At 36.6% G+C, this 11,145-nt stretch overlaps 1 protein-coding gene and 1 pseudogene across 2 annotated transcripts in view; one reads left to right on the forward strand and one right to left on the reverse strand.

The window, feature by feature from the left end:
* LOC107504804 (L-lactate dehydrogenase C chain) overlaps positions 1-9,230 on the forward strand; it is a 33,417-nt gene extending 24,187 nt beyond the window's left edge. For both annotated transcript variants that reach the window (XM_016134334.2, XM_016134335.2), the window contains 2 exons: positions 6,667-6,790; positions 8,959-9,230. In XM_016134334.2, the coding sequence (XP_015989820.2) occupies positions 6,667-6,790; positions 8,959-9,123 (289 nt within the window). In that variant the 3' untranslated portion in view covers positions 9,124-9,230. The remainder of the gene's footprint in view (positions 1-6,666; positions 6,791-8,958) is intronic.
* LOC118602836 lies at positions 3,445-8,881 on the reverse strand (annotated as a pseudogene).
* Positions 9,231-11,145: the final 1,915 nt, after the last annotated feature.

An 11,145-nucleotide genomic window follows, 5' to 3' on the forward strand; every position in this document is an offset into this window, starting at 1 on the left:
CACAAAAGCTTCTATGAATTTGAGGGTAATTAGCAAGTGATTATGAGCTTGGAATTTGGAACTAGGTTGTCCAGGTTTGAAACCTGCCTTCACCATTTATTAGTGGTGTGATAATGGGAAGTTATTTAAAATTTCAAAAGCTCAGTTTCCAAGTCTTTAATATTGGGATAATAATAGAGCCCACCCTTAGGAGGGCTATTATAAAGATTAAGCGAGTCACTATGTGTAAAATGCTTAGAACGGCAACTAAAACTTAAATGTTCATCAAATAACTTGTGGAAAAAAAACACAAAACTAATGCAGATGATCAGAAGACAACTAGGTTTACTTATAAATGAAATGTCTGACTCAGAATACATCAGCTTAAACAGCACAGGTGATTCTTTTTCATGCTTTAGTAGAAGTTATAGAACTGAAAAGTCACTTTTGGATATTCTAAACCAGAATATTAAATTTACAAAAGCTCAAGTATAATGTAGTGTGTTTATGATAACAACTGTATTAAAATGTGTAAGATTTAGTCCAGAGACTAAAAAGTCACAATATTAAAAAAAAAATGATTATGGTTAAGTTTTTATTTTCTAAATGACTTTTAGTAGGAAAATTATTTCCTAATCTTAAAAGCACATGATCACTTTAATGGGTGCAGAGTTTCAGTTTGGGAAAATGAAATCGTTCTAGAGAGGATCGTGGTAATAGTTGTACAATAGTGTTTATATACTTACTGCCATTGAACTGTATGCTTAAAATGGGTAAAATGGCAACTTTTACCACAATTAAAAAAAATAAAGTACATGGCTATCAATAGTGGTTTGAAGTTAAGACTATCAAATTACTAGGACATAACAGGTTTTAACCTAGCATTAAGTTTGTCAAGCTTGGCGAAAGGATACTGGACAGAAAACACAGTATAGACTATTAGCATTTTCTTTAGGAGGTATTACAAATGCTTAGGTATAGCTTTCAGGCCCTGTCACTATGTGGGCACACTCAGTTGCAAAGGAAAAGGGCAGAATGCCCCATCATAGGAAAGATGCTGCCTTTGTTTCCCAATACTTTTTTCCCAGTTACAGTTGACATTCAGTATTATTTTATATTAGTTTCAGGTGTACAGCATAGTGGTTAGAAATGTATAGAACTTATGAAATGATCTCTCCCAATAAGTCTAGTATCCACCTGGCACCACACACAGTTATTACAATATTATTGAATTATATTCCCTTTGTTCACTTTACATCTCTGTGACTATTTTGTAACTGCCAATTTGTCCTTCTTAATCCCTTTGCCTTTTCACCCCGTCCCCCAACCCCCTCCCATCTGGCAACCATTAGTTTGTTCGCTGTATCTTTGAGTCTGTTTCTGTCATTTGTTCGTTTATTTTGTTTTTTAGACCCTACATGTAAGTGAAATCATATGGTATTTGTATTTTCTGTCTGACCTATTTACTTAGCATAATACCCTTAAGATTCATCCATGTTGTTGCAAATGGTAAGATTTCATTTTTTTAATGGCCAAGTAATATTTTATTGTATATATGTCTCACATCTTTTTTATCCAGTAGTCTATTGATGGACGTGTAGGTTGCTTCCATATCTAGGCTATTGTAAATAATGCTGCAATGAACATAGGGATGCATATGTTTTTTCAAATTAGTATTTTGGATTTTTTAGGATAAATACCTAGAATTGGAATTGCTGGGTCATAAGGTAATTCTATTTCTAATTTTTTAAGGAATCTCCATAGTGTTTTTCCTAGTGGCTTCATCCATTTGCAATCCCACCAACAGGGTATAAGGGTTCCCTTTTCTCCACATCCTCACCAATACTTGTTCTTTGTTGATATATTGGTGATAGACATTCTGACAAGTGCGAGGTGATATCTGTGTGATTTTAATTTGAACTTCTCTGATGATTAGTGTTGTTTCCCAACACTTTTTGTTTTCAGTCTTGACGTGGCCTCTTTTTTATATCCTCTCCTAACACTTTTTAATATAGTTCTTGTTACATAGTCCTCAGGATTTGCATGTTTGCTCTCAGTCTTTTAGGCCTGGTGCAATACACAGATCAAAGGTTAACATAATACAATGCTGATAGCCTAGTTCTATTATGGTTAATATTTAACATTTATCTTAACTAATCTATATATTTTCTTTTTTCCAGATTTTTATTGTAATACAATACACATAACATAAAATTGCCATCTTTAATCATTTTTAAGTGTATGGTAGACTGGTGTTAAAAGCATTCATAATGTTGTATAACCATCACCACCATCCATTTTGTATCTCTTTCATCTTGTAAAACTGAAACCGTACCTGTGAAACAATCCTGTCTGTGATTTTGACTACTCTTAGAATCCCTCTAGTGAGTTTTTCATTTTAATTACAGTCACGTGTTGCTTAACAATGAAAATACATTCTGAGAAATGCATTGTTAGGTGATTTTGTCATTTCGAGAACATTATAGAGTGTACTTACACAAACCTAGATGATAGTACACTACTACACATGTAGTCTGTATGGTATAGCCTATTGCCCCCAGGGCTACAAGCCTGTAACATGTTAGTGTACAAATCAGCATGATATTAAATTAAACACAAGAGAAAATGATGCAGTCAAGAGACATGGTGAACAGGAAAAGTAGGAGGCCCCTGCTGGTATAACACAGCATACTGTTTTATGAGAAACTTGTTTTTTGTTTGTTTGTTTGTTTGTTTTTATAAGTAGAAAGAGCACTGTCTAATGATAAAAAGTATAGTATAGTAAATACATGAACCAATAACATAGTCATTTATTATCATTATCGATTTTTATGTACTAAACATAATTGTATGTACTGTACTTTTATATAACTGCCAGCACAGCAGGTTCGTTTAAACTAGTATTACCACAAACATATGAGTAATGCATTGTGCTGTGACCACAGCTACGATTTCATTAGGGGATGAGAATTTTTCAGATCCATTATAATTTTATGGGACTACCATTGTATATGTGGCCCATTGACTTAAATGCTGTTTTGTGACACGTGACTATGGTACTTTTTGGTTCTAGAATTTTGGGGGTGGCGGGTTTCTTTTTAAGTTTTCTGTTTCTTCATAGATATTTTCATTTTGTTCATTTATCATTTTCTTGATTTTCTTCACATCTTTCTTTAGTTATTTGAGCATCTTTAAGACAGTTGTTTTGAAGTCTTTGTCTTGTATGACTGCCATCAGGTCTTTTTCAGGGACAGTTTCTATTGATTTATTTTTTTCTTCTTTGAATGGGCCATACTTTCCTATTTATTTGTATGCTTTTTTTGTTGAAAACTGTGCATTTGAATTCAGTAAATGTGGTAACTTTGCAAATCAGATTCTCTTCCTTCCCCAGGGTTTGCTGTTGCTGCTGTTGTTATTATTTTTTGATTGTTGAAGTCTGTCTCTGTGCCAAGGATCAGTGTTATCTTAAGTTCTTTTAGGTCGTTTCTAAGCCTGTGCCTTTCTCTGGGCATGCATGGTTACTTTCTTTTTTTTTTTTTTTCCCTGTATGCAATTGCTTTTGTATGTTCTAGTCTTTATTTCCAGCTCCCAAAAGGGGAAAAAGAGAAAAATGAATTGAGGGGAGGGTGCTTGCCTTTTACACTTCCTGGAGGTTGTGCTCACCAGAGGAGGAGGGTCTTGCAATAGTTGGCAGGAGGTGCTACAACAGTGATTCCTGTCTCTTTGTCTACACCTGGGTTGCAGAAGCAGCAATCAGCCATTAGAACACAGATCCCTGATATTTGGAGGATAGAGTCCTTTTTGCAGGCTGTAAGCAAGCTGCTTTGGGAACATATGCATAGCTGCCTGCTTGGGAGTGAGAGGGTATGGGAATGGGTAGCTGCTACTATACTGAGCTTAAATTGGTTGAAATTAAACACAATTTACCCTACAGGCCTTCCCCTGGAAGTTTCAAGCCTTCAAAAGACATCAGAGCTCTAAAATAGTTATATCAGACAGATTCTGGTAATGTAATTATTATCTAGGTAGGAAGATAGATATCTGGTGATTCCTACTTTGCCATTTTGCCAGAATTGTCCAGTGCTTAACTAATTTTTTTTTTTTTTTAGATCTAGAAAACTGTTTTGTGCAAAAGCAAGCTCAAGGTCCTCTTTCCGAATATTCTTGCCTTTTTGGAAAGAGTCCATACCATGTTAACCCTTTACCCATGATACTGCTCCATGACCTGAGTGATTATCTTTGGATCATATATTCCTCAGAGTTCATTTGACAAACATATCTTTAGTGTTCTATATACAGAAAAAGATAAACTAGTATAACCATAAGGTTCTGTAAAATCCAATAGGTAACTAGAATCCTTCACAGGGTAATTCTTAACTAATTGGATTATCTTACTTTCCTTTTTTATTTACTATCACATGTATGTTTTTAAAAGAATTAATAGACACATCTAATTGTGTTTAATATCTCTAAAGCAAATTTATTTTCTCTTCTTGACAAACTGTTTCCATAGAGAAACATGGAAGTTTTAGGTCAATTTCCCAAAATATCTTTTCAGTTTTGTAATTGTTATTGTTGTATTTATGTTTTATTTTTTTTTAATTTCCTTAAGGGAATTTACAAACCCTTTGTTATATCAAATAGCTTTGAAGAGAGATTAAATGGATGCCTAGCAAACAAAACATATGTTAACTTTATTGTATCATTTCCTGTCCTCAATAAAAATGTCCCTTATCCCATATATCGTATGTTATAGGTGCCATTAGAGGCCATTTTCCAGTAAATGCAGGAATTTACCTGATCTGGAGGCACAGCCATAACCCAGCCAACTAAGGAATGTGTTTTAGCTAATGCTGGTTTCCAAATGTCATGGAGCAGCCCATCTATTTCTTGTAGGGATATCACAGTTTTAGTCTTTTCTCTTCCCAATAATTATACCACAGGAAATATTAGTTCCCTTTTAATTTGGAACACTTTTGCTCTAAGAAAATAATGATTAAGATTGCATTTCCCACTGAAGTACTATGTGATTTGAATATCAAATACTGTAACACATTACAGATCAGTATTCATTCCATTTAGTCCTCTCAACAACGCAATAGCCAAAATGAAATTATTTGACTCTTGGTCATTTACCAGAGGATCTATAATTATAAAGAGTCCTCAGGATACTGCTAGTATTTATCTAAAAACTACTCAATTCTTTTATAGCATAGTCTCTGATTTTCCAGTACCTAACCAACAATTTCAGAGGAGTAACATCATATTTAATAGGATTTCCTTCCAGGTTCCCAAATGAGCATTTAGTTTACAGCATGAATCAGTTTTTGTATTAAAATATCAACCTTAAAAGCACTTTTGTATTTGCTCCCTTTAGCCGTCCTTTTACACCAGAAGTTTTTATTAGGATGGTAATTAACAGCTGAAGGATTATGTTTTTAGCCTTTTTCTTCTCAACTTTCATTTTTTTCTCAAGCCATTTTGTTAATTCCTGAGAGGGTAAATCTGTCATCTAGATTTGTTGGTAAGATTTGTTCCCAGTTATCTACTGCAGAACTTTCTTCAGCTTATAGACCATCAGTTAATCAATCACTTCCTCTCCTTTTCCTTTTATATACCCCACAGAGTCTTGGTCATGTTGAATTGAGAGTCTGAAAGCTAATCCTAATTTTTACAACAGTCTTCATGGATTCTAGTGGTGCCCTTGGTTCTGGATCGACAGTTAAATCACAGCACACCACAATAAGTACAATCCAGGCCCAACTTAATGTGTGCTAAGGTGGTCCCTTTATATATCAGTCTTATCTTTTGCAACCAAGTGTGTCGTATGTAGTTCTGGTGCCTCGAAACTGTGCATAGGTGGTTGCAAGACCATCAGATACAAATAATGATGCTGTTCATTCTGTTTTTCCTGTCTGGGTCCTTTTCTCAAAATTAAATAAAACTCAGTGCTTTGTTAAAACCTCTTTGTTCTTTGAGTTTGACTGTCAATCCATACCTAAGGCCCCTGTTGGTGGTACTGCAAAAAATATAATACATATTTAATGTAGAAAACAAGAAACTTTAAGAAAATATAAAGAAGAATATCACCTGTGAGCCTGTCACTCAAAAAAGTCACTATTTATAACTTGGTGGATTGATGCAATTCTAAAGTTCTCATAATAATGTATTATGTTTTTTACAAGCCTGAGATAAGAAATTACATAATGTTTAGGACTCTGCTATTTTCCTTTGAAAAGATATCATGAACATTTTTCCATATTTTCATATATTATTAATTTAATGATATATTCTTAGGAAAAATATATGCACATGACTTATATACATTACACCCTTGTATCAATTTTAAATGGTTAGCAAGATGTATATGTTAACTTTTAAGGGGATCAGATTCTATGTTTGGATATTTAAGCAACCGTAAAACATTTTAAAACTAATTTTATTTCACTTGAGTGGTACATATGATAAAAGAAGGGTGAATTGTTACTTAAAATGAATAACGAAGTTCATGAGAGTAGTATAACAACCCCTATTGCCTATTCATAAATAATTTGTAGAAAAAATCTGAGAAAATTTTAATAGAGTGGCATTGATATGTAGGTTGCTTTAAAATGGATTCTAGAAAAACATTGTTTTGTCTGAGTTGACGTCTCATTAACTTGATTTTCTTACTTTCTACAACTGTAGTGCCTACGAGATTATCAAGCTGAAGGGGTATACCTCTTGGGCTATTGGCCTATCTGTGGCAGATCTGGTAGGATCAATTTTGAAAAATCTCAGGAGAGTACATCCAGTTTCTACTATGGTTAAGGTACGCTTAAATTGAATCTTTATTTAATATTTCCTTTTACTTTAGTATTTGTTGAGTCCTTACTATGTGCTAGGCATTATACAAGATGTTGAGGATATAATGGGAAACAAAATAGAGGCCCTGACCTCAGAATTTAATGAAAGAAATGGACTTAATAAAACAATTACAAAAGGAAAAACATAATAACAAATTATGTTAAGTCCTATGATGAAAAACTGAAAAGTGATAAGAGTATATAAGAAAAGAATTTAACTCCTCTGAGAAGGGGGTTATGTGTGGTAGTTAGGGAAGCCTTTCCAAGGAAGTAAAATGTGATCTAATCTGAGTGAGAGTTAATTTGGAAGGCTGGACTAATATTCCAAGCAGAGGGAATACAGGTGCATAGGAGCTGAGGTAGATATAAGTAGAGAGCACTTGAGGATCAAAGCAAAACGTCGGTTGTTAAAATGTAGAGAGCAGAGGGAGCAAAGGAAAGCACATCATGAAGCTGGAGAAGCAAGCAGGGTCAGACCACAGAAAGGAACAGGGTCAGCTGAGGGGATGGCAGTAGGTCATGGCCAGTACATTGAGCCAGGCCCCAGGGGTTAGGGCCCTTGTTTCCAGCCCACCCAGCAGCCCCCAAGTGGCATGATGAGATGGACCTACATTCTTCAGTTCTAGTCTGAGAAGCTCCTTCTTGAAGGAAGACAGAAAGTAGAGGGAAACAAATTCCCGAAACACTGGCAGGAAAGTAGAGGGCTTTGTTCTGCAACCAAAGGCAGAACCCAACCCCTGGAAGCTCATGTTAAAGCTTCAGAAGTTACACAGAGGTTGCAACAGAATGACCAAAGACAGGAAGATGAAGGGTAGGTCGGTGTAACTGGAGCTGGAGCCAGGCTTGGGATAGAATGTGCGGCAGTGGCCTTTCGTGGTTAGGCACGGACCAAATTGGAGTGAATGTGAGTACAGACTGGTACAGGGCCCTCAGAGGAAGACGTGTGGTCGAGCTCATGAGGTTGAATGTAAAGTAGCTACCAAAATGAGGCAACTGGACTTCAGTGGAGGGGGTGGCTAGAGAGTCCCTCTGTGGGTGACAGTAGTGAGACAGGAGCAAGGGGCATACCCTGAGCTCCTGAGGAAAGCCCCAGAAGCGGTGAGAGGAAAACTTGGCTGAGTAGCACCTGTGAATTCTCAGTTATCATGGGAAGCTGGGAGGCATCATGCCAGAGTTAAGGGGCCTCTCCCTTCCCCGAATGCTAGTTCTTGGTAACTGTTTATAATCAGACCTGGAGGAAGAACACGACCATCCCATTGCCTCCTCTGACTCTAGACTAAACCCCAAGGGGCAGGGAGCAATGCGTGGTGGAGGCAGAGAGGTATGAGGGGTCTACTGGGTCTTCTGATCGTCCAAAAGATAGTAGGGAGGAGGCAGAGGCTCGTTTATGAGCACATAGGCCTTGTGTGGATTGCCCAAGTTTTAAAAGGCTCTGGCAGCTGCTTCTGTGGCCTTGGAATGAACTACAGGAGTGGAGGGAGCATTAGGGCTATGGCTGCACCTATTCCATGGTTCCTGTCCATCATGGGAGGTCCAAGATAGAAGTCCAGTGGCGGCAGTGGATGGAGGTAGCCAAGAGGGAAGGGGTACATTCCATTGTCAATCGTGGGGGCCCAGTGGACATGAAAGATTACCCATAGGTTCCATGGGAAGCTGCACCTCTGAAGACTTGAGATGCCACCTGTAGCATCCGTTGTCCAAACTCAGTGGCACCCCCTGGTGTAAAGACCAGCTTATACAAAGCAGGGCCCTTCCAGCTACTTCTTCCTTCAGGTTTCATTGCTCTCTTGATGTAGTTTATGCCAAACACAGGCTGATTTCACAGTTCTTCATCAGATAAATTGAAATCGTGAGGGACTGCATGGCATCGTTTCCCTTGGACAGAAGGATGACCTGGTAAGGGGTAGACAATGCCTTTCATGGTCCCTTCGAGGCCTCTGGCACATTTTTTATGTCACTAGAACACGGTTATAGGACATTAGGATGCTCCTGATATTGTTGACGATCACTCCACTACCCTCTGAGTGATTCTTGTGCTCCGTGGTCTCTCCGGTATACTCTTATTCTGAAGCTCTCTTGCATAGCTGCTTTTCTGTATCAGGTTACTGAACAATTATCTAATTTTGCCTTTTAGGGCTTATATGGAATTAAAGAAGAAATCTTTCTCAGTATCCCTTGTATCTTGGGGCAAAATGGTGTCTCAGATATTGTGAAACTTAACTTGAATTCTGTGGAGGAGGCCCTTTTTAAGAAGAGTGCAAACACACTTTGGAATATCCAAAAAGACCTGGTATTTTAAAGCCTTTTAATGTTTCACTGTTATAAAACAGAACATAATGGCCTGTATATTTTACGTTTTGAAAGTATTTTCATCTGATCTGTAAAAAATAAAAACATGTTGGTGACTTATAGTATAACTCCAGTTTCTCAAGGCTAGAAAAAGGATATTTCTCCTCTTTATGAATCTCTCATAACTATATTCTAATGATACGCAGTTTGTACAGATATAAGTTATGCTTCTGAGGTATGTTTTATATGTAAGAGCTGCCTTTAGGTTTCATAGAATATGTATAATTACTATAATATAGAACTTACAATTCTTAAAAAAACAACAAGCTTTTTTTTTTCTAATATTGAAATTTCATCTCGTGCTGTTTTCCCTTAGGGCATCAGCATAGTTACTTGAGACTGCTTCATTAGCTTCATATGTCTATAATCTTTATTAAGTACTTTTAAGACCATGGATATCAGAAGGAAAATAGAAATATAACTATGGTATAAAAATTTATTCATGAAATATCTTCAACCCTGCAAGTATTATACCAATTCATATAAATTCAAATTGTTGATTTGGTTTCTCTGTTGAAATACTATACAGGGAGCTTAGACTATACTCTAGGGCATTTGTTTAGCAAACTACTACTATTCTTTCTGTGCTATAGTTATGAGGTCAATATTACATGATTTCTGCCCTCAAGTATCTCACAGTGCATATTAGAGTACATCAACTAATTGATTATTGATGAATGCTTGATAACAGCCAATTGGTAGCTCCGTCTTGGTGTCCAGGGTAGCAGTACATGTGCTTCTTTTGATTTATATATACAAATACATACATGACATATATGTATATATGTATTTCCTTGATTCTACAAAGAATTTAACACAGCTATAGGAAATGTACAAAGAAACAAAAAGTAAGAAACCAAGGCCAATTAGACTAGACCAGTGGGAGAAACCAGAAGGCAGATATGCAGGCCCTGAGGATTCGTAGGGCTCCAGTTGCAAGGGCACCCATTTAGTCAGAGTCACAGCTCACCCTCTGTTATTCTTGCTATCTGCATAGCTTTCATTCTAGTCATCTACTACTGAACATGATTAGTTTCCTGTTATTTTGTTCTTTTTTTTTAACTCTGAATATACAAACTATGGTCATGAGAGGGAGTTTAGGTAGAATAGGGGGAAAGAACAGGGATCTTCTGTGGATTTTGTGTGTGTGTGTGTGTTTTTAAAGCTCCCCTTTGTACACCAAATTAGACTTCATTTTCAAAAATCCTGGCAGAGAGCGAAAGGCTGTAAAATAGTTTCTACAGGGAATATTCTAGGACGTAAAACTGATTTACATCACGTATTCTCAGCAGGGGCAATATTACCCCCAAGAGGTTGAAAATTGCTTTTTTGGGGATGTGTGTGTGAAAAAAATTACATATTACAAGGATTTGGCTCTTCAAAGCTCAACCCTAACCAGACAAAATCATCTTATTCCTTAATATTTAATTCACAATTGGGTGGGGGTGGTATGGGGTGGGTAGAGAAAGCCGAACGGTTGTGAGAAAATGTCTAAAAAGGCTCTTGAGGGAGAGATAATGAAGAAAAAAAAAAAGGTTGAGAAACACTGCTCTACATTTTATACAATAATTTGTCAGATGTGTATTATGTATTGATGATTCACAAATGAGTTAGAAACAGTTAATTAGGTAGAACAGGTGGGAAAAGAGACCATGGAAAGAAATACTGGCTCATCCCAGACTAAGGGATGAGAAGGAAATTTGGGATTGTACACTTAATGACTTCATAAGTAATGAGTTGAGCTTTCCCTTCCACTTGTAGCACTGCACTGATTAAATTCTTAGGATTTTGTATCTTTTAAAAAAATCTCCCTGCACAGAGGATTTTAAATTTTTTTCTGCTTCAGCTCACATTTGTGAGTGGTAAAAAGTAACTTGAGGTCTCTTTCTCCTACAGCCCTGGTGAAAAATTCCCAGTCAAGTGTCAAAAGCCCTTACCAGATATATCCAGACAAGGTTTGGTTAGAAATAAA

The sequence above is a fragment of the Rousettus aegyptiacus genome, unplaced genomic scaffold (genome assembly GCF_014176215.1).
Source record: "Rousettus aegyptiacus isolate mRouAeg1 unplaced genomic scaffold, mRouAeg1.p scaffold_m13_p_5, whole genome shotgun sequence".
In the NCBI taxonomy this organism is placed as follows: Eukaryota; Metazoa; Chordata; class Mammalia; order Chiroptera; family Pteropodidae; genus Rousettus; species Rousettus aegyptiacus.